The 23062-nt window shown below is 42.1% G+C and overlaps 1 protein-coding gene across 5 annotated transcripts in view; it reads left to right on the plus strand.

Moving 5' to 3' along the window:
• Positions 1–5645: 5645 nt before the first annotated feature.
• The window catches only part of fli1 (Fli-1 proto-oncogene, ETS transcription factor), a 30308-nt gene continuing 12891 nt past the window's right edge, over positions 5646–23062 (plus strand). The window contains exons 1-5 of one of the 5 annotated variants that reach the window (XM_004543943.6): positions 5646–5848; positions 7547–7633; positions 16569–16780; positions 17508–17659; positions 18522–18725. In XM_004543943.6, coding sequence (XP_004544000.1) covers positions 7595–7633; positions 16569–16780; positions 17508–17659; positions 18522–18725 — 607 coding nt within the window. In that variant the 5' untranslated portion in view covers positions 5646–5848; positions 7547–7594. Of the gene's footprint in view, positions 5849–7546; positions 7634–11661; positions 11894–11919; positions 12061–16568; positions 16781–17504; positions 17660–18521; positions 18726–23062 lie in introns of those variants that run through there. The other 4 variants (XM_004543942.6, XM_004543945.5, XM_004543944.5 and 1 more) reach the window with 4 other exon arrangements.

The raw sequence follows: 23062 nt of genomic DNA on the forward strand, positions 1-23062 counted from the left end.
CACCAAGTTCCTTGTATGCCACAGGTAAGCAATGGTTTGATCCCAGCCAATTTCACTTGACTATTTCCAGAACCAAAGAGAGTTTTACAGGGAAGTCTTTCATCTCAATCGGGGTCGTCTCTCATCCACTTTCACTCTTTCAGTCCTGCACACTTAGTCTCTCTCTCTATCTGAGGCCTCTTATTCTCTGACCCACTGCTTTTCACAGCTGTCTTGCAGGTTGGTGTTTCTTTGTTTCTACCATTTCCAACTGCCAGACGCCACCGCTCACCCTCACCTCACTCATTCCTACTCCTACTCCCACTTCCAACTCTTACTGTGCAGAAAAAGGGGGCTATTTTTAGAGCACCGTTGACGGTTTAAGGATTTCCATATTGTGCCCTGGATTTTAAGTGAGGAAACAGACTGTTTCTCTTTTTGCCCCCCTTCACTTCCATTCATTTCCTTCTCTGCATCCTCTCGTTCCCTCCCAGTTACCCCTCTCTGCAAAACGCCCTTGAACCAACACACTTTCTTTTTCTCTCGCCCTCTCTGTAACCGATTGTCAACATTAACACCATTACCGCTCTCTCACCTCTCTCCTCACACCTACACCGTTCTCTCGTTTTCTCGTCTTGGTTTGTGCTCTTCCTAGCAGTGAGCTTTTTTTTCCTCTGCATGTAAACTGGGCCTGTCATCTTCAGACTTCTCAAGCCACTCTGCTGTCTGTATGTTGAGTGAAGACACTTTCAGAATTAATACTAGCTTCTTGTATGCGCCAGTTTTGCCACGTTGTGAAGGATTTTAGCTAAAACTACAAACTAGATACAAGAATACACCTCAGTTCACCTACCTAGAAACCTCTGGAAACCTGTGTAACATCAGGGACTAGCATGGCAGTGCTAGCAAGGCAGAAATACTGGTTGTGTAGTTGACCTTCTGGTATTTTTTTTTTAATTTATTATTTTTTTTGGCAAATCTTAAATCAAATCTTTGTGATTGATACAGAAAAAGTTTCAAACACAAGCCTGCCTCTGCTCGTGTGTGGAGCTCTCCTCTCCTCGCACTTGTTTCACGGCTCAACTCTGCCCTCTGTAGTGTCTCCGAAATGTAGCCACAGTAACCTGTGTTTTTGTCCCCTTTTTCTTTTTTAGCTGTAGCAAGACACAAGCCACAAGTCTGTTTGGATTTCAATCAAAAAGAAAAAAAGAGTCCAATTTTAGTGAAACTAATGTGAAATTTTAAAAAATGCATAAATCTGCACTTTCTCAGAGATTACCTGACACCCAACTTGAATGCCATCGTAGTGCTGGCATAGCCACCTACTGATTCTGCGCCTCTCACCAGCTGTCTCAAATAGCCCTCTCCATATGTTAACGCTTTACGCCCCAGATACCCACGATGACAGCGTCGCTCTGTCTCTTTAAGACTTACATGGAATGCTGTGGTTTTGCCTAGGCGTTTGGGGTAGTGCCCTCACCGACACGTAAACACAACCCTGAAAGTAGCTCTGACTCATTCTCCATGCGTCCTATTTCATTCTTAGATGCTTCTTCTGGCTTTTCTGTCAGTGTGAGGATTTTCCCCGTGCCTTCACTCTGCTTCTCTCCTAATATTTAGAATGAAACGACCTGGAAACGACATTATCGATACATAATACACTCATGGGTTATTTTATTTATTTTTGATTCTACGTGGTTGTTTGTGTCATGGCTGGAAAAGGAGGAGACTGTTGTTATCTTTGGATTCAATAACCCCACAAGTTCTGTTTTTAAAGTTTCAAATAGTCCAGAACAGGAATGTCTTATCTTGCAGATGTCAATATCTCTTTTTTATCTGTGCTAACACACTTATATAAAATGCTGCCTTTAGATAAAAGACATTTAAAAGAAAATCAATGTGAAAAAAGTTATTAAGACAGGAATAGATGCTGTTTCAATAACAAATCACATCAGTTTACTTAGAAGATTTCGCCCTTCCTATCTCCTATGATGAGCAACTGTACCAGAGTGATCAAGAAGCCGTCACAAACTTGAGCTACAGAGCCCCCAAGTGGTAAGAGTTTGCACTGCCGTCCCTTGTAAATAGGATCAATAGGCAGGCTCCCTTTATTAGATCCAGATTTGACCGTCTGAAGCCACAGATGAATGATTTTTGTAGTCTGGTGAGCAGCCCACATCGAGTTCAGCCTGTCAGACATGTCTGGGGGGACGTGGGGGAGGAACGAGAGAGACTTGGGCCTCAAAGCATTGAGAATGAGGGACAGGGGTAAACCCTAAACCTGAGAGCTCAGCTCAGACTAGCAGCCTTCCAGGGAACAACACTTTTCTTATTGAGCTAGTGGGCCAGACCCAAATGAGAGGTGACAGCATATTCATTTCACTCAGTGTTTTTCTTTAAGGGGTTTTTAAAATGCTGCTGAATGATGAGTGGTCACAGGATTTATAGTTCAGGGGATGATTTAGGCTTTCTAAATGGCACTGCTTTCCTCCTGCTCTCACTCTCCCAACTGTTTTTTTTTTTCCACAGGAGCAGTCATTTTCTGGGGCTTTATTTCAGCCTCGTGTTGTTCGTGTAGGGATGACTCCCCCCTTGGCAAGTGAGACTGATTTAAAATGTAAAGCGAGCACCTTGGTTTCCCATGTCCTGTCTGGACTATAGAGGCAGGGTGTGCCAACACTTACGGCTGAACTGGCATGGGATAGGTGGTCTGGAAGACCAGTGTGTATGAGGTTGTGAATTCAGACCAATTTGTGGTGTTGGGGAAAGCAATTATGTGGACAAGGTGTCTCACAAAAAGACACCGACCACTCTTCTTTTGATTAAAGACATACCAGAACACACTGTGTGAAGTGGCAGCGTGCGTTTTGTCTCAACACCCCTCCCAAGCTCTGGTCTCAGCATTATTCCCGGGAGCGAAAATACCAAGACTGAACAGGTGGGGGTCAAATAGTTGAAGTATCAGTGCTTTTCTCCGGACCTGACGAAGGGGAAACACATTAAGAGACATCGGGAGGTCGTTGATTTATAGGGACGCTATTACCTTCATAAATGCTTGGCTCATAAAATGACTGCTTTGCTTTAATTTAATACTTCCCCTCTCTAATTATCACTACACACACGTGCACAGAAGTGGGCTGCTGTCTGCTATGGACCTACAGAATGCAGCTTTGTGATTGTTTCTTTGTTGTTTTCTCTCCACACTCTGGTGCTGGTTTAGTGTCTTTGCCCTTGCAAGCAGCTGAAAAGAAACTTTTACTTTCTCCTTCCTTCAGCTTGTTTTATTCGAGAATTCAGAGAGGGTAGATGGTTGAAGTCTTCCCAAAAGAACCTCATCTGTCACTTTTTACATTTTGCCATCTCCTTGCTGTTGTTCAGCGTACTCACACACACACAGGCATACACACACATACACAAGATACATATAGTGGCTTTCACTCTTTTGAACATGAGCCCAGTGCAAAAGCACCGTTCCACGTCTGGATCATAAGTGCCTGGGAGCTTGCGTGAAAACATTTGAGGTTCTGCCCTGCCTTCCCTGGTGCCACACTGCCATTTTCTCTCTCCCCCAGGAGCTACAAAAGAAAGGTTTGGATTGGACCAATAATCTCCATCTTCAGATCATCTCTCAGTAGCCTCTTCAGCTAAATAAATAACTCATTACAGTTCAGAGCGAGGAGCTTCATTTACTCTGAGCGATGCAATCACAGATGTCTGCAGGTTTGCCCGCATCATCTCAAATAAAAGTGTTTCTGTTGTGAATCCCAAGAGAAGAGGCGCTCTCAAATGTTAACATAGCAGTGCAGAGCGAGGACTAGCAGTCGACTGCTTGTGGCAAAACTGCTGATGGCAGATTGCTCGGCACCGGCGGCAGAGAGGGGTTACGTCTGCTTGCTTAAGCACACAATGAGATTCTGTTTGCAACATTAGGGCTTAGATGCTAAACAATATTAAAACAAGACACATAAAGCTGCCAGCATGTTTGCCTGGACCATTAGCAGGAGGCATAATGAGCCACATTACACATTTACTATCAGTCTCAGGGAAACCCCCCCAAAAAAACAACAACAGTGAAAAGTGCAAGATAGCGCAACACTATAGGTGTAAAACTGTCCCCCAGTGTTAATATATGACAACTTCTGTTTCCTGTTGTTCACAAAAATTAGATTTCAGTAAATATGGGAGGCATTCAGTGTTGATTTGAGAGTGAACAAAAATAAATAAAAGCCTGGGCTTTCTTTGGACTGAGACAGCTGGATGTTAATAAAACCCTGCACTGTGCAGCATATAGATGAACATATACTCTGTCTTCGTTGTTGTTGTTGTTGTTGTTTTTTGTCTATTTCTTTTGTAAAACTGTAGTAGCTGCTGTTCAAATGTGTTAGAAAAGTCTTCTGCTGTACCCTGAGGAAGGCAACAAAGCAGGCGCATGAATGCCATTTTTCAGTAAAAAGGATGTTGGGATTTCCGCCAATTGTTTCATGCTGGGAACACTATTATCAGCGTTGTTGTTCTTAATCACTGCATTAGGAAACGGTGCAACAAACAGAAGGTCTAGCCGGTGATGAAAGACGACCTTTTTACCAGATGACCCCATCACTGTAAAAGAATGAGTGAAGGCGCTCGGTAGGCCATATCTTAGCGTTTTAAGACTGTTTTCGGACGCCTGTCATTAAAGACATGTGTCAGAAAAAAACATAAATGTATTTATTTTCTTGACCTCGTTTTATAGCCTGAAGCAATCCCATCACAAAAGTAGGCTATGGAGGCGGACATTACAGCTCTGCTCTGACAAGTATGTAAGTATGTTACAAAGTATGAGAGGTCTTAAAAAAGCCGCATCAGATCCAACATTTCACACTCATTTTAAGCATATCTTATAGGCTCTCGCACGCAACAAGTTACAACCAACTTCTCTGTTTCACTTTGGTTGCCCTGCGTGAAATAGCAACCTTGATGAGGCTATAAAATGCTATGGTTGGGCGACTTTCCTCACCGTGAATTGCCCCCACACCCTTTGGAGGACTACGAGTCGAAGATGAGGGCAGAGACGTGAAGGAAATGAATTTAGTGAAGCGAGTGGGGTCAGAAGCAGGAAAAGGAACTCGTTTTGCTGTTTTATTCCTGCGGGGACTGTCACCGTGAGGACAGAGAGGAACATGAACGGAAAAGCTACTCCTGAGAGATAATTGATTATTAATATTAGCATCAGTATTAATAACTGGAGGGGGTGCTTGTTTGCGTGGCAGAGGGAGATTTCCTCACTAAGTCAGTTTCTTGTGGATAACACTTTTAGGCTTGCTCAGTATCTGTCATATAAATTGCTTTATGTTTTAATTACACCCACGAACGAACTTTGTTTACAACTTTATTCTGGATAGGTAACAACAAGTTTGTTGAACACAAAAGGTGGCTCTGGTTTCTTTTTGAAGTTTGCCCAATGTGCCATCTGTCTGATATTTGCCTGCTCGTTGTAATAAATAATAAAGCTGTTCAAAATATCTTTTTTTTTTGCACTTAAAAAATATATCGACACTTTCTTTCAACAGGCTTTATAAATCACCTTTATGACGCTCTTTCCCTCTCTCTGCTTCTCCCTTATTTCATGGTTCAGTGGCCTCACACCGCCGGGCGAGGGGAGGTTTTTCTCTCTCTGCTCATTGGTCGCGGCTTTTCAATCTCTCTAACATTTCCATTCATACAGCCGGCGCTCCTTTTTGCCCCTTTCAAAATAACTCACTGTCATCATCATTCGGAAAACGGTTTTGCCTGGACGGGACTAATTATTTAAAATTGGGGGAGTGATTAGCTGCAATCGGAAAAAGGAAAGCAAGAAAGAGAGATCAAGCGTCTGGCACAACAACGACAGGTGAGTGAGGAAAAATAATCCTCAAAATACGGAGTCGTGTAAACTGTGCACAGCGTGGGTGAGAATGCGGGAGGATAATAAATCACTTCTGCTTGTTTTATTGCTTTTATTGATGCCCAGTCACGTCGTAAACGGATGTAGAGTTTGCACCTCGAGCGAGAGTGGACGTTTCGGAATGACTCCAAAAGTGAAATGAAACTGCAGCAGCTACATCTTAATAGTTGCGCTAATCTTCGTGTATCGTTGCATCAGACTTTTATTTTTCCCACTTAAGGGTCGAATTATATCGAAAAGCAATAACCTGATAATCTTTTGTCAAGCCACTTCTTCACAGTCTAACTTTGGGGAAGGTAAGACAAACAAAATGGAATGCGTATTAGCCGAAAATCAGTTGGCTCTCGTTTGTGATGGATAACAGCAAGGTAAGATGCTTAAAATGTAACACTAGAGGGGTCCCGGCCCACGGGGCTGTCTCGGAGGAAGGTTCACGCCGTTATTCACCAGTCCTCCTCTGCCTAATTGGCTGCAGATGCGGTATCCTATGGTCTTTTTACCGCGTAGAAATTGGATGCATTTGGGGAACTTTATGAGGCGAGCTCTGCTTTTGCCCGAAGGAATCGAAAGAAAAAAAACAAACTTCAAAATAAAGGGATTTAAAACCGTGCCACGTTCATGTATAATGCACTCTTCCTTGGTCAATTTATCACGACGCACGAAAAAGAGACTCGAAATTGCGCTGCACATAGAGAGAGCTTGTGTTGCTGTGACTCTCTGGTATAAACATGTTTTTTTTTTCTTGGATTTTTTGACAGGTGTTTTCTACAAGATGCCAAAGGCTCGTGGTCTGGAGTCAGCATCAAAAATAAAAATGTGTACAGCAGGGGGAAAAAAATCGATTATCAAAATATGGCCACGACTGCATGCTTCTAATCATGACACATCGCAGCATAGCTGCTGAACAGGACGACGATGTCCCGTACGCCTTGTTAAAATATGTTAAGCTTTAATGGTGCGTCCTGCAAGTCCATATACATTTATTTGCTTTATCACGTAGCACAAGAGCCATTTCTGGTGCCGTGTGCCGTTGCCTTCCTAATAATTGCAGAGGGAGGGAATGGACTAAAAAACACCGTCCTCTAAGTGCCCTTTCACCCTAGACTTTGTAAGCTGCACTTATTAAAGCGAAAAGTGTTTCAATATGTGGTAAGCTTTAGGGGGAAAACGTGATGGGGGTTGGGATGGGGCCCTCCTTTTTCTTTTTTCTTTTTTCTGCCCAACTCCTATTGGGCGACATGAAGTAATTCATCCATGTTAGCAGTAGGTCAGTGGTGTAATTTCCGTCTAATGGTGTTTCTGAATGTCAGCTATGGACAGCGGTAATTAAAAGGTACCCGTATCTAATACCGCTGACCACTGGTGAAAAAAAAATGAGAGCTTTATGAATGAATCCAGCCATTATGCGTGGAGTCTGACGTGCACGGGGGCCATTAAGCAAATTTGACTTTCTCTTTATTTTGGTGGAAGTGGTAACCCATGTGTGCACTACGCCGGACTTCTCAAAACACGTGAAAACACGCGGTACTCTGTGGATGTTTGCAGTTCAGCAAGTGTAAATAACGTTTAAATGAAATAATAAAATCAATAAATAATGGTGAAAGAAATCTCGATAATTGTTTGTCTTCTTTTCCTTTTTCTCAGGGCCCATTGGACACTGAGCACCCTTGGGCCTGTCTCTGTCAAGTAGACATGTTTCAAACTGTCCCTGACACGTCGTCTTACGTCAAGGTAAGACACCACCGTCTCTTGGATCAGGTAATGTTTGAGGGACAATTTGGGGTCCTTTCATTGAAGACTGCGCACAGTGAAATGATACTGAATGTTAAAACCTTTAGCAAACCACTGTCTTTATTTGTATTTAAAACCAGTGTTTCTACCCCCGCCTGTTGCCAAAATGGGCTTTTTTTATGCTGATTTTATGCGCCTGTTGAAATTTTTAAATGCTACTTCTTTTTTGTATTATTTTCTAAGTCTGACACCTGTAGCCTGAGTACCTACCGGGGGGCATTTTATTTTTCTTCGCGTGGAAAAAGCCTACATGTTTACACTGTCAAGTCAGTGCTGAAGTGTGGATCTGTGGTCTGTGTGATTTACCAAACTCGACTCAACTTTTTTTCCCTCTTTACTCCAAAAATGCTGCTATTACGGGTCATAAACATGTCTGACGTCACGAACTTCTCTCTCCCTCTCTCTCTCTGAGTCTCTCTTTCTCTTGGTCCTAAAAATGTAAATAAAGCAAACAGCGCACATCTGGTTTTCACATAAACCTGCATCACGTCACACATGGCTCGGCGTGACTACCTGCAACTGCTACAGCCGCATGTCTGTGGCTGAAACCATTAAGTGTTTCTCTTTATTGCTACGTGTGTGTGTGTGTGTGTGTGTGTGTGTGTGTGTGTGTGTGTGTGTGTTTTCATCCAGGAACGGCGTTTGTGCCACTGCTGAGAGATCCTGCGTTTCGGGGCTCAGAACAATTCCGGATTTGTTGTGAAAGAGTTAAATAGCAGGGAATGTTTAAGGAGAAAATACGCATTTAAAAGAGTCTTTCTGCTCCCTCAGAAAAAAAATTAAAATTAAATTTTTTTTATATATATATATATAGAAGAGGGAGTGAGACAGAGGAGATCAGTGAGGGAGAAAAGTTGATATCGGGAGTTAACTTTCAATTTTGCTCGCCTCTTATAGTTTGCAGCCCGGGTTGCTTACGTTTGCTTTAATCCCAGTCTTTGTTGAATGACAGTTACTATTCTCCTGTTTGGGTTGAGGGTTAGCCTGTGCCTTTTTTTTCTTTTTTTCTTTTTTTTGCGTGCAAGTCCAGCACTCACTGGCTCACTCGCACTCAAAGAGATGTTGGTCTGAATGTGGCACGCCTCAATAGAAAATTTAAAAAGAAATATTCCCCATTCAAGCGGATCCACGGCCAAGCATTTGGTTTTGTTTGGTTAAGGCCAGGCGAGACTGGAACTCTCCAATAAAAATAAATCTCAAATTAATTATGGCCTAGAGCGAGGGGCCAGACAGTTCGTGCTTATATGTGCTGCAGACTCCACTTTTTGCCCTCAGTATTTTGACTCGAGCTGTCTTTTAGCCCCAGAGAAGGAATGATCTGAATACAAGTCTGCATTCTAATAAGCAGCAACCCCAACAGACTCGCATGGACCGGGACTATTTCTTCGCTGAAATAACACTCTGAGAACAGTTGTGTTTCTCACAACACTCAGTGGCCCGCTTTACGTATTTCCCACTTCAAGAATAGCCAAAGGTGCACACCATTGGGCAAAGAGTAGCGAACTCGTGTTTAAAAATTGTTAAAGAATAATCTTATATATATATCACTCCATTATATATATATATATATATATATATATATATATATATATATATATATATATATATATATATATATATATATATATATATATATATATATATATATATATATAATGGAGTGATATATATTTATCACTCCTTTCACAGACTGTTTGTCTTCGCCCCATAACCATATTACTCAATTGAACTCATTAACTAACTGTAAATCAGATTTACATAAGACAAATCTCAGCAGATCCTTCTATAAGCTAAAGAAAAAGAATGGGCCTAACAATTGAAAAGCTGCAGAACATAAACTCACCATAGTGTCCGCCCACCTCTGGCTCGTTGCCCCAGCGGAGAGACAGAGGAGCTACTGGCTCGTGGTGTAAGAAGAAATGTCTGGCTGTCTAGTTCCAGCGTCAAGCCAGATGTTCTGTGGTTCGCTGTGTAAACCAACTTGCATTTGTTTATTGGCCTTCCAAAATGTTTGTTACCACAGTATTCATTATGATCTATGTAGATTCTGCCACCACCAACCCCCCAGTCTTCTTGATAAATCAGAGTGGCAGGTAGGTTATGGCCTTGAATCAGAAGGACATGTTAACTTCCAAAATCACATATTTTCTTTTCTTTAAGCAGGAGGGGGGGGGGGGGGGGGGGGGGTTGCATCATTTGATAATGTCCTGGAAATTTGCAGCTCTGTTTCCAAAGATATTTCGTTTATTTATGTTACCTAAACTGATTTTGGCACCACAGCGGGATGAGTGTATTTTTATTAATGGAAAGTGACATAAATCCAAAGATGCACATCACACACTGGTGGGATGGAGTGTTTGAAGAGATCTGTTTCTTTATTGCTGATCATAAAACCTTATAGTAAGTCACTTGCTCAAGGTCGCAGCTTAAGTACTTCTTTAATTTCCCCCCTTTATCACCAGTCTCCCAACAACAAAAAATTGAAAACCTTAGACTTTGGAATGTATAAGAATAACAAAAAACAACCCAAGCCAGTCACTGAAGAGTTAAACAAGGTGTCTCCCTTAATTACACGAGTCTGAACTGGCCTCAGGCAGGAGAAGCCTTGACCCTTAGCAGGATCCAGATGTGGTGGTCCCAAGGGTGGGGGCCCACAGCTTCACCAGACCCCCAAGCCGAGAGCAGACAGGCCGGCCCTGCTGCCAGTCTTCGCTGGCAGCAGCTCCCAGCTTCTTTTTTGTGCACACTGAGGCCAATCCTCAAAGCGAAACCACCCCTCAAAATCACAAGAATATTCATAATCATTATTATCTTAATTACACTGTAACCAGGTGCATTCAGTTTAGCAAAGAAAGTCTCTCATTTTATTTTATTTTGTACTCAGACTCCTGCAATTGCGGAACCTTGGTTAAGGTGAACATTTTAAAGGCTTCTAAAGTTAGTTACCCGTTTTGTTGGATGTAAATGTGTCCCGTCTTTCAGAATTACCAAATGTAGTGTTATTAGTCTGGTCATATTCAGACCTGGTTACTCGTCTAGCATGTGCCTGAAATTGGGTCTAAATTGATGAGGAGGAATTTCGTGGGGTAAAAGAAGAGGAAATATATGTGGGGGTGGGGATCTGGGGTTTCTTTTTTAGACTTAAGCAAACATGGAGTAAAACAGAAAGTTTGAAGTTTAAAAAGCTATGATTAAATTGACAAAAACGTAAATATATCGAATAATAATAATAATCCTTTTTAGTGGGCTTATGTTGATGCATTCTGAGCTTCATCCTTTTAGCCCTGTGCTGAACAGCAGACGCACACGTGTAGCCCAGACCCTTAGATTATAGTGCGGTTGGAGCTAAATGCTTGGATTTTATTAATGGTGTCTCAGGGAAAAAAGAAATCCACAAAAGGCTTCATAGAAAAAAAAAAGAGTTTACAACAATTCCTCTCAGAGGTGTTCAGGTTGCTCTCCTTATTTGATTTAGAGCTACATCGAACCTAGTCAGATGTGTCCAACATCTGTCTAGGTTCAAAGACAATGTTTATTTAATGTATCACTTTAACTATGTATATAATAAACATTATTTTATTTTTTATTTTTTTTAAAGAGAGAATAGGCTGATTCATAGAGAATCGGAGGTAGTGGCCAGATGTAAGTCTGAAGTGTAGGCGTTAACCAAAAGCGCTCTAAAACATGCAATCGCATAACTTAGATTGTCCGGCGACAGTAAAACCTCTTTCCACAAAATCTCAGTCAAATATGAGCAGGAATAATTCATAAGCCGGAGAAATAGTAAACCATTCCACACCATCTGTGGCATTACTGGGAAAGCAAAACACACAACACAATTTTACTGCAGGCTACACAGCAATGGCTGTGCACAACGCAGGCAGCCATCCTGTAAATATTTCCGACCAGAAAAACATAACAGCGGAGCGAACACTCAATTGTTTTCCCTGCTTATCTCTCTGGGACAGTATCCTGCTTTTTTGAAGGCAGGGCTTTTGGTGACACACAGCTTCCTTCTCAACCTTCTCAACAGTGGTGACTTCACTTCCCAAATTTAGAGGAAAGAAAAAACGCAATCCGGTAAAAGTGTCTCTTTCTCTCCGCCACATACCGGGGACTGGAATTAATTCAGGAGCGTGTCATGTTTGGGGTATCGTCCGGGTCCGCTGAAAATTGCGCAAAATGGACGGAACTATTAAGGTAAGGGTGGAGAACGGGGTGTATGAGTTTGTGGGAGACTGCTTTTTTTCGAAGTTGCGCCTCCTTTTTTTTAAGCAATGGTTTGAAATACTCCTCTGTGTCGTCTGTGAGCTGGGATCTCCAGTCAGGCAAAGATGAGCGGCTTTTTTCTGTCGGTCTGAAAGCGGGTAACCCGATTTCCTTCTTCTTTCTTTGAAAGTATCCTTCTCGCTTTTTGTATATACATATATTTAAATATATATTATCTGACTGGTTGCGAGGGCACTGCTGTGGTGTGGATTCGAGGCTAAATCAGAGATCACCCTTTGGATTTGGGGGACCGAGCGCATAATTACGCGCGTCTGGAAAGGCACAAAGGAGCGATGAATTGTTTCATACAAACCCATGTAGACTGTACTTTCCTGTAGTCATAAGTAATACTTGTGTTCAGCGATTTGGTTTTGTCTGGACAGCGGGGGCTGAGCAATAGCCATGACTGGATGTACCGCTGGATAGATGTGTCGAGCTGCGCAACAGTGGTGTGGCACATCGCCCAGCTCGGTACGAAGATCTCGTCTAGGTTAAAAACTCTGACGGCTTAGAATTTACCACAAAAGAAGAAGAATCACATTCCTCCCTGTATTTCTGTTGGTTGTTGTTTCTGTTATCCCCTCCGCTGCCGGACAGGGAGATTTGTGAAAGTGTAAGGAAGCCTGTCATACGGTTACTTCACACAGTAACTGCACGGTTTGCGACACTTTAAACCGCAAACCTTCACAACGATACCTTGGCTTGCTCCTCGTGCAGTTACACAACTATTTTGAAATGGTGCTGCTGCTGGTTGAGCGCTGGTCTACATTAACACTGGCTACCGGCCCCCCCATCAGTCAAATTCCAGATGCATTATGGCTGAAGCCACCAGATGTTGAATGGCAAAGTCCCTATTAAGTTCACCCTGCAACGCGTTTAGTTAACAAGTGTGAGCTGGGAAGAATGAAGCATCTGTATTCACTCTTATTGTTGCAAGAAAACCTAATGCGATTTATTTTTCTTTCGGAAATTTAAAGTAGCTAGTTTGTGGCGGCTGGGTGTGGTGTGAGTTTTGGAAGAGTGTAAACGTTGGCCAGACAAAAAAAAAATGTCAGTCTACATATAGCCTTAAATCGCTCATCGCCCACAGCGCTGTGATTGTTTTGTAGCGCACTTGAAGTAAATTACCCCCCACGGCTGCAAGAGGACATGACTATATCAGCCTGGGTTGTCTAACAAAGTAAGAAGCTGCATTACAATTAATGCAATCATAATTGAATCCTTTTGGTGTAAACGACTGGCTGCTACTTGCATTCATGCTCGCTAAAGAAAGGAAGGACTCTCTAGCCATGAGAGCTTCCTGTTCTACACAATCTTTTCCTGACAGGTTTCCTCTTCCTCCTTAAACAAAAGACAGGAATGCCCCCCTCCCTCTCCGTGGGTGGCTCCTGGTAGATGGCTGTGTGTGAACGCCAAACAGATACACGTGTAGTCTGGATGTGGAGTTATTCCACGCAGTATCCAGCCAGCTCCCAGACACGTAGTGACGCATTTGCGGAGATAGACTTGGCTGATGTAAACAGAACAGAGGTTGCTCCCAGCAGGTGTCACACTCACACAATGGTCATAATGGTGCGGGCTGATCCACAACTGAGCTATGATTTATTTGATGTTTTTCCCCTTTGTCTGGTTACTGCGGAGAGCTATAGTGAAAAAAGCAGAAAGCATGCTTTGGGGAATTGACTTTAAAGGATTAATTTAAAAAAAATCTTTACATTTCAGGAAGTTTCTGGAGATTTGTGTGTGTGTGATTATAATTTTTCAGGAGAAGTTCCTCTTTGGTGCTTAACACATTTTCAACTTATCTTAGGACGATTTTAGGCAGACAAAGAGTGTGTAATCGGCTGCCTGTAGCTCTCACTGGTAGTATGTGTGTGTTCCTAATTGGCTCTGTTCTCTCATCCTTTCAGCTTCTTCTGCGAGAGTGCTGTACCCCTATCTAAAACAAAACAAAACGAATAAAAATAAAGAGTACTCCAATCCTGATGGGCACACACCACTTGCCAATCATTGCTCCAATTGTGCAGCCTGATATGTCATTGTAAATATAACGTGCAACAGTCATAGTAGTTAACAAACCCTTTATCAGGCTGCAATGAGACATTCCCTCACTCTCTTACACTTTATCATCCACAAACTAGCTGCTGTGCTCTGCTCAGATAATGTGTCTTGCTGCCAGTGTTCAGACTATGACAGATCCACTGATGAAAATCGCTGGAAAGTCTAATTCTGGCAGACGGTTAAGAGGGTCAGCTTTTCCTTTTTTTCTTCTTCTTCTTCTTCTTCTTTTTTTTTAATCCACCCATTAACCTGAAGAGTCGTATATTACAAAATCCCTAGTTTGGTCTACAGTTGCCATAGCCCGTAGACCTGACGTTTCCTCAACGTTTAAAGGAACACCATCATTGAGGCTTGCTAATCCAAATCATCACAGCGTTAAACACAAAACTATATATTCCAGTTTGCGAAAAGCCCGTAAAGCTCCGGTTTATTTGCCACAACCATGCACCGTAAATCATTTTTTATCTATGTTTTGCATCCAGTTCTGTAAACACAACCAACACAGAGGCAACAGATGGTGCTAAATGGCACATACAAATGTTAACATTTTTTTCCACTGCAGTGAGTATCAGACACTATCAAACATCTCTTCTGATCATTGGATAAGTTTTATGTAACATATCATTTTTCACTGCAGTAATAAGAAAAGCACCAATACAACAGACACCCCGATTGTTATTACTGAAGTTCTAGAGAAGGTTGGGACATTAGGTCCCTTATTAAGCTCTCAAACTGTAGCTGATGAGAGAGTCTTCTCACCTTTTTTCTCTTTTTTTCATTGTTGTATTTAACCTCCTAGAACCTGGCGTCCACATATGTGGACATCACATTTTGGGTTGTCTAGACCAAAATCCTACATTCTGATATCCACTCACGAGGACATTTTACTGCCTCTGTTTTATCAAAATTCAAAACGAATGTCTTCATATGTGGCTCTCAATTTTCTTAGAAACAAAAATCAGGTATACAAAAAAAATCTGGTGATTCTTTATCAGGTCCCAATCGTCCAAATAGCAAAGAGAAATTAAAAATGCATGCCATGAAAGAGTTCGGGTCTTAGGAGGTTAATGCATGTGCATACATGCATTTTATATATTAGTTAGTTATGCCATTGCACCAAGAGAAATGTGTCCTACAAAAAGAAAGTGCACTGAAATGAGGGCAAGTGAAAACTTTCCACTCACATGAAATGCCTTAGAAGTGAATAGAAGTGAAGTTATGTGAGATCTTGAGGATTTCACTTTCATAAAAGCAACATTTTTGAGAATGCAACGGCTGCATGTTGGAAATATTGATCAATGAATATCAAGTAGCATTTTTTCCCCCCGAGGCAGATATCTGGCATGTTGGAATGAAATAATTCAGTCCTTGGGGATTAGACACGTCTCAGTCTAAGCTGTGCCATCACATCCTATCAGATCCAGATGCGCATCAGATCTAGGCCCGATCCTCAGAGGCATATGGCTGTAATGATTTCACTTTAAACTTTAGTTTTATTGTTTTGTTTTTCTTTCATTGTATTTGTTTGTTTTATTCTTGTCCACAAAGATAAATGGAAAAACGAATATAAAACTCATTCCATTCCTGTTAACATGTATACACATTCTGAGCACAGATCTGACTTGGTGACGTTGTCTTTCTCTGCTCCCTGTCAGACACAAACCGGTGACATCTTCATGTTAAAATGTGACCAGCAAACTCCATAATCCAGTCTTTACTTCCAAGACATTACATGAGGAGCATGTTGAAGCCGCATAGCGTTTCAGAGTTTGTTTTCTTTAATAAACTTACATTGCTCCAGCTGAGTCAAAGTAGAGGGGGGGTCACTGGAGCCGTGACCCAAATGCTTCTGTTGAGTCTTCTGCTGTGGGGAGAAGCCCAGCACCAGACAGGGTAGCCACACCAGGGCCTGACAGGGGGAATTTCAGGGTGCAGTGAAATTACAAAGATGGCGATAAGAAAAAAATAATTACAGCCCAGGAATAAGGATTATTAGATTAGGATGCTGTTAACTGTTAGTTAGAAGACCTTTTTATTTTTTATTTTTGTCGTTTTATATGGGAGCCACTAGGTGACCGCTGCTGGCCGTGTGTTTTGATTAATATTATTGTCATTATTGATGTTACTACACCAGAAGGCCCTGTGGCATCCTATCTGCATCTCCCCTACTCCACTGTGGGCATGATTGAAGTCCTCGTAACATCAACAGGAAGCTACAGCCACTACTCCTGTAAACACAAACCGCCGAGGATGCCAGACAGCGATATGACCCATAACTGCACATAATTACTGTAAACAAAAAATACACTAGAGATTCGAAATTTGACATCACAAGTTTCTGGATAGTGTCAACTAAGAAATTTGAGTTGTATTTGTTCGTGTCAAGCATTCGCTTTGATGCATGTGAAGCCAGAAGAGAAAGATATTTAGTGTTGTGCAAAATTGGGATGCTATAAAGAATAAACCCTACTATAACACCTCTACAGCTCACAAGCATTAAAGAATTTTGAAAGAAATACCAAGGATTTGTTATTTTCACCTCCAGGAGGCGCTATCAGTGGTGAGTGAAGACCAGTCCTTATTTGAGCCTCCCTACGCTGCTGCTGCCCCTCTACCCAAAACAGATATGACTGCATCTGGCACACAGGACTACGGCCAGACCCACAAAATCAACCCCTTACCCCCACAACAGGAGTGGATCAACCAGCCAGTGAGGGTCAACGTCAAAAGAGAATATGAGCACATGAACGGATCCAGGTAATGACATGACAGCCACACCCTGTGGCATGCATTGTTTAGTAGAGATGAGTTTTTATGCACTTTTATCAGACATGCAAGTGGGTGATGAATTAAAAAGCAAAATTGACACAATGAGTTTCAGTTAGGCGTGGCTTTGGCTTTCATTCTCCAAGTCTCTCAAGCTCTCCTGGTAAGATGCAGTACCATTCACTGTTAGGTGTTTTTTAACTGTGTTGAGATGTGGTGAGTGCATTTCCTCAAACCATCCAGTAACTCCTTGCTCCAGATGGCCAGGGCTATTGTCATCGTAGAAGAGACCCCTCCCTTCATAATAGAAATGTTTCGGCGTAGGATAAACATGATCTCTCAGATAAACGCTGTATTTATTTTCAGTGCCCCTTCCCTCTAATGGTACATGTGGACCCAAACCATGGCACATTATGCTGCTATGTGGATCAAACAGATCCACACTCATTGCAGATTTTCAGGTTTTGCTTCTAATTTGTCACCCATTTGTATGACACTTCTGCTGCTGTTGTCATTTGTCATTCAGCGGGTCGTTTCTTTACCACAGCTAACCTTCACGTTTCACATCTAATCTTTGATATGCTTGGCTCAGAATATCTCGTGCCAAAGTCAATGGCTGGAAAGGAAATTCAACAACACCCAGTTTATCTGCTGATAATATTTTTACAACTTACTTGGTGTGCATGTGTGTGTGTGTGCATGCATGTTTGTGCAGCAGGGAGTCTCCAGTGGACTGCAGTGTGGGTAAATGTAATAAGCTGGTGGGGGGTAATGATACATCTCAGATGAACTATGGAAACTACATGGATGAGAAGAACGCCCCTCCCCCCAACATGACCACCAATGAACGGAGAGTCATTGTACCTGCAGGTAAGAACAGATGTGTATAGTTAGGAAAAATTAATCAGGACATAAGAACAAAATTGATTACTATTGTTAGATGGCAGTCACTTGCCTGTTCTGGTATGATGTCACTAATGCTGAGGCACAATCTAATGAACCTAAGTAGATATTTATTTTTTTTACTATACCCTTTGTTTGAACACTTAGTTTAAGAAATTTGTCTTTCACTCAAAGTCCAAACAAAAGGCGTTTCAGTACATTTCAGAATGGCAAACAGTGTGCCAAAAAACAAGAAATCCAGATTATTTAATTAAAACTGAATGCAGACTTGGTAAATTATTCATTTTTTAGTGTTTAGCTGATGCCAAAGGCCACTCATCTATTAACCTAATAGGAGCTCACTTGGATGCCACTCCTTAACCACAAAGTGGCAAGTTTGGGGTTTGGTTTCCAAATTGGCTGTGCTGTGTATCAGGCATGGGTCAAGTAACATTTGCAAATACTGAGTTTTCTTTGGTATCACAAAGTTCAGTAAATTTAATGATGAGATTCAAAAACGAATACTATTCTATGATAGGTGACTGAACTAGGAATCTGCTCTGTTTTCATTTTACTTAATAAAGTAAAAGCAATATTTAGTATTCTGTCTAAACCACACAAACTGAAGTCTGTTCACCTCAGCATTATTATATGAAGCTAAATCACAGCAACAGTTGCCTGAAGGCACTTTATATTGTGAGGTAAAGAGCCTGCAATAATACAAAGAAAATAGAAACTGCCTTCAGTTTGTTTATTACTCCTCCTCCCTTTAACTTAGAGATATGTCTTTCCTGAAGTCTGCCCGTAACAGTCAGTAAAACCAGTCTCCTTCCCTTCTGTCGTCCTGCAGACCCATCACTGTGGTCCCAGGACCATGTGCGCCAGTGGCTAGAGTGGGCCATCAAGGAGTATGGCTTGTTAGAGATTGATACGGCAATGTTTCAAAACACGGACGGCAAAGAGCTCTGCAAGATGAGCAAAGATGACTTTCTACGGCTCACCACCATGTACAACGCAGAAGTGCTTCTCTCTCATCTCAATTATCTCAGGGAAAGTAAGTAAACTTTGGTAATTACTTGACGGGTCTCTGGAACAAATATAGGAGTGCAACAAAAAGTGTTTAACAGTTGAAAACAGAAGATAAAAAATAAATCGGAAAGTATTAAACACAGTGAAAAGTCAGCAATGCCATGCTGCACTTCGTTTTCATTACTTTCCTTGTTTGTGCCTAAACCTGCATCACCATCCACGTTTGCCAAAGGGTGAAAGTCATTTAGTTTTTTTTCTTCTTCTTTTTGATTCAAAGTGTGAATGAAAATGACCTCGTTTGCTCAGCATGAAAGAAAAAAAGGAATGTCACCTTTTTTCATTCGCACTATGCTTGCATTACTAAATAAACAATGAAATTACTAATTTCTCTACGATAGCTAACACGTCTAAAGCACAGCATAGAAACCCAAAGGGTTTCTTTTCCCCTCTCCAGATAACCATCATCAACCTCCCCCACTACACTTTTATACCGCATGGCCCACAGAAAGATGAAGCCCAGGTGCATTGCCTCAGGAATCACGCTAGGCTTGTATGTCCAGAGCAAAGAAAAGAAAGTTGATCTGCAATTTGCAATGGTGGCAGCTAAATTTGAGCCCCTTACCTTTGAAGAATATCTCGCCGTAATCCCCGCTTCATATGTTTCTGTGAGGAAGCGAAGCCAATTTTCTGATGCGGTATGCAAATGACATTTTAATATAAAGTGTAACATCTGGTGAGGCTCTGGTTTGAATACATGCAGCGTGGTGTCGAGTTCGAATGCTAAATATCAGCCGTGTGCTATAAAAATTAGCAAACGAGTGGCGCGATTGGTCTGTCCCCATCTTTAAAAAGTTTGGATACTGTAGAATAGTTAGAGCTGCTTGCGCCGTGGCTGCAGAATATCACGGCAGCACACTGGGTGGAGTGACTGATGGCTTGACTAAATTTAACATTACTCTCAAAAAATTGCGATGGGCCTCAATGTGATGTAATGGGAACTGTATTTTGTGGGTGTCAACAGTTTTCTCTATGCACTGCGTCTGGGCAGGGAGAGATGCTTGTCATGAGTATAACAGCCTCATTGTGCAGCGGTGCAGCGGGTGGATCTGTCTGACCGCCACTGGGCACACTTCGCAGAGCAGTTTTCATTATGGCCAATGGCTGTGGGACTTAGCCACGGCTTAGGCGTGCTGCATCACGATTTTGCCCCATTTTTCTTTCTTTCTTTCTTTCTTTCTTTTGTGTGCTTTGGAGACAGAAAAGATGTCTTGGGAATCCTCTCCACTTGCCAGCTGAAATTGCTTTGTATTAATTCCTAACAATCAGCGAAATGGACGCTCCCTTTCCTGAGCTGAGTAACCCGTTTTAGGGCAGCTCGCGGACGATGCAAGCGGGGTGAAGTGCTGATACTGTACCTGCATTACACATACAAAATTTTCTGTCTATTACAAATGTGATACAAATATCCAAAGCAGATCAGGCACTGAACACACTTTAGCCTACCAGCTTTCTGTTGCAAAGCGCCTACCATGTCCTATTGCACAGTTTTTCATCTTATGTGGGACTTGCACAGATTTTACAGCTAGTGCTGCCTAAATCAAAAAGAGTATTTCCAGTTGTGAGACCATCTCCTGCCACGTGCCACGTATGAAAACATCAGATGGCATCCTGATTCTCTTGATACTGTCCGGAGCTCAAGTGTGAAAACAGTTTGTGAGCAAAGGAAAGGGGTCAAGGCTTTATGACGACCCTCACGGGGTGATAATTTAGAAATGAAAGGCTTTCTCTCGTCTCCCCCCACAGCACAAACAAACACAATCAGAGACTAGGAGTAACCCTGTCCAGAAAATAGACCTCTGTTTTCACTCACAAGAGCTGGAGCTGGGACTAGTTTCCAGGAGGCAGAGAAACAAAGAGAAAAGGGGAAAGGCTCAAGCAAGCCCTGGAAGTATTAGTGATTACAGGTCATGTGATCTGATTCACTGAATCTTTTCATTATCACCCCCCATCCTACACCCAAAAAAAAATAAAAAATAAAAAATAGATGGTCCAGAGGGATACTGCAATCATTTCGTACACATCTGTGTGCACCATATGTGTGATTGGTTCTGTTTATTGAACCTCTGATTAACATTCCTCAGAGTCATTAGACCCTGTATGTACACTTGGTGAAGGGCGGGAGACGCACTTCCACACCCTACAGCCATACCATAATAAAACATTCCTGCCACGTCACACACACAGAAATACCGCTCAGACATCCATACTGGCGCAACCGCTGGCACAACCTGAACATCTGTCTGGCTTCCCAGCTGCTTACAGTAACAAGGGTAGTTGCCCGTGCAACTTGTTGTTGGTCACTTATCCAGATTTTCATAAGTGATGGCCGCCCACACCCCAATGTGCTTTCAATTTGGGGCGCAATTTGAGAATTTGTTCAAATTAGTCTGTCAGGGAGGGGACTGCTGACTGTTTGCTTTATCGCACCCATGTAGGTCGGTTTGATACCACATGTGCTGGAAACGGAGCAGAGCAGCAAACCTCAGACAAGGAGAGACTGTATCTTCTGACACATAGAGATGCGAGGCGGAGAGAGAAGGGAGGAAGAGGGGGGAGAATTCAAAAACGAGCAGAGGGACTGGGGAGACAGAACAATCCAAAGAAGCATGTGAAGGAACATAATAGTAGGAGTTAAGAAATATGTCACTGACAGATTGGGTTGTTGCTTCAGGACAAAAACAGGAGTGTGTGTAAGCAAGAAAGGCAGTTATAGAAAGGGAGTGCAAAATTTAAAAAAAGAAGAAAGAAAAAAATTTGGTGGCTGAACTATTCCTTTTTGTTTTTTTGCGAAGAGTGTGGAAATGGTCCGAGATGGTCATGATTGAGTGCCATTGGAGAATAGCAACAGTTCTGTTTCCCAGCTGTCGCCGTTGCTTGTGTGTCTGGATGGATTTACAGCGAGGGAGTCCAGAAGGAGAGAGAGAGAGAGCGAAAGAGAGGAGAGAGAGAGAGAGTGATAAGTCTGGGCTTCTGCACTGCTGCTGCTCGCTCGAGAGTGGGGGACATTCTCGAGCCCTCAATAGTTTATACAGACCATAAACATCTGGGCTCGCAGGCTGAGTAGGGAAAAAGGAGCTCTGGAGAACTCTCTCTCTCTCACACACACACTCTCTCTCTCTCTCTCTCTGTCTTTCACTCCTCTTTCTCCCCTCAAAACATTTTTATTGAGCTCCCCTTGCATTAGTTCTTTCTATTGGCAGATTATCACTGGTGCAGAGGGGCTCAGCAGGCTGGCTCTGCGCCTTTTGCCGTTTGCTGTCTGCTGTTAGCCACCATTACAGTGCAGTCTGCGGCTGCTCACTCAACTGCTGGGGTTCGGCCACTTATGAGCTTCGCAGGAATTTATGTCTATATCACATTAGCATAAGTGGAAGTGGATAATAAGCAGTTGCTATTCGTGTAAACACTGAGATGAGCCTAGCTGTAATTGAAGCGAGATGTAGATAATAATTGTAAGTTTCCAGTTAAGAATACTGATGTCAGCCAGTTCTGCATATCTCGTTTTATAGTCCTGTTTTTAACATTAATGCTAATTGTTTTAAGTGATTTATATTTTTCCCATCATATCTTGGACTGGTAACTGCATGATTGCAGTTAGGAACAGCATATAAACTGTGGTCAGGATATTGTTAAAGCTAAGAATAGTGATTAAACATTTCTGAACATTTCACCTCTCACTTGTCCAATCAGATAGGAGAGCACTGGGTCCAGATCTCTCTAACATTTCTAAATGGATAATTTGATGTTTGCGCCCATTTCACGCAACAAACTATCAGATATGTGAAGGTGTGTGGAGGGAGACAGGGTTGGATTGATATGTTATAGCTATTTTTGGCCCTTTTTTATGACTATAAATACCTTCAAGCGGAGTCTGTCTAAAAGTGTTGACCATTAACCAATAAACACTTTCACGTTAATACATAATGGAACATTTATAACCATTCTCTGGATCATTGGCAGGATGGGATGTAATCTTGGTGTCAACTTCACATAGTTTGACCTTTTTTCCACCAACAAGTCTAATCTAGTACTAGTCCCAATTATTTTCACTCAAAAAGGACTGATGCTGCTCGGCCCAAAGCTGAACACCCTGATTTCAGTGGCTACAACCCAAAGATTGCATCCACCATGATCTTCTAATGGAAAACATTTAACATTTTGCTATTTGGCTCTGAAAGGGCATCACTGCAGAACTGGCTCCACATGAGCACTGGTCCCAGAACTGGAACTATGTTGATGGAAAAGAGGCACTTGTTAGTCTATCAATTCATAACAGCCTCCACATAAAAAAAAAACCTTTGT

Source organism: Maylandia zebra, linkage group LG14, assembly GCF_041146795.1.
Source record: "Maylandia zebra isolate NMK-2024a linkage group LG14, Mzebra_GT3a, whole genome shotgun sequence".
Lineage (NCBI taxonomy): Eukaryota > Metazoa > Chordata > Actinopteri > Cichliformes > Cichlidae > Maylandia > Maylandia zebra.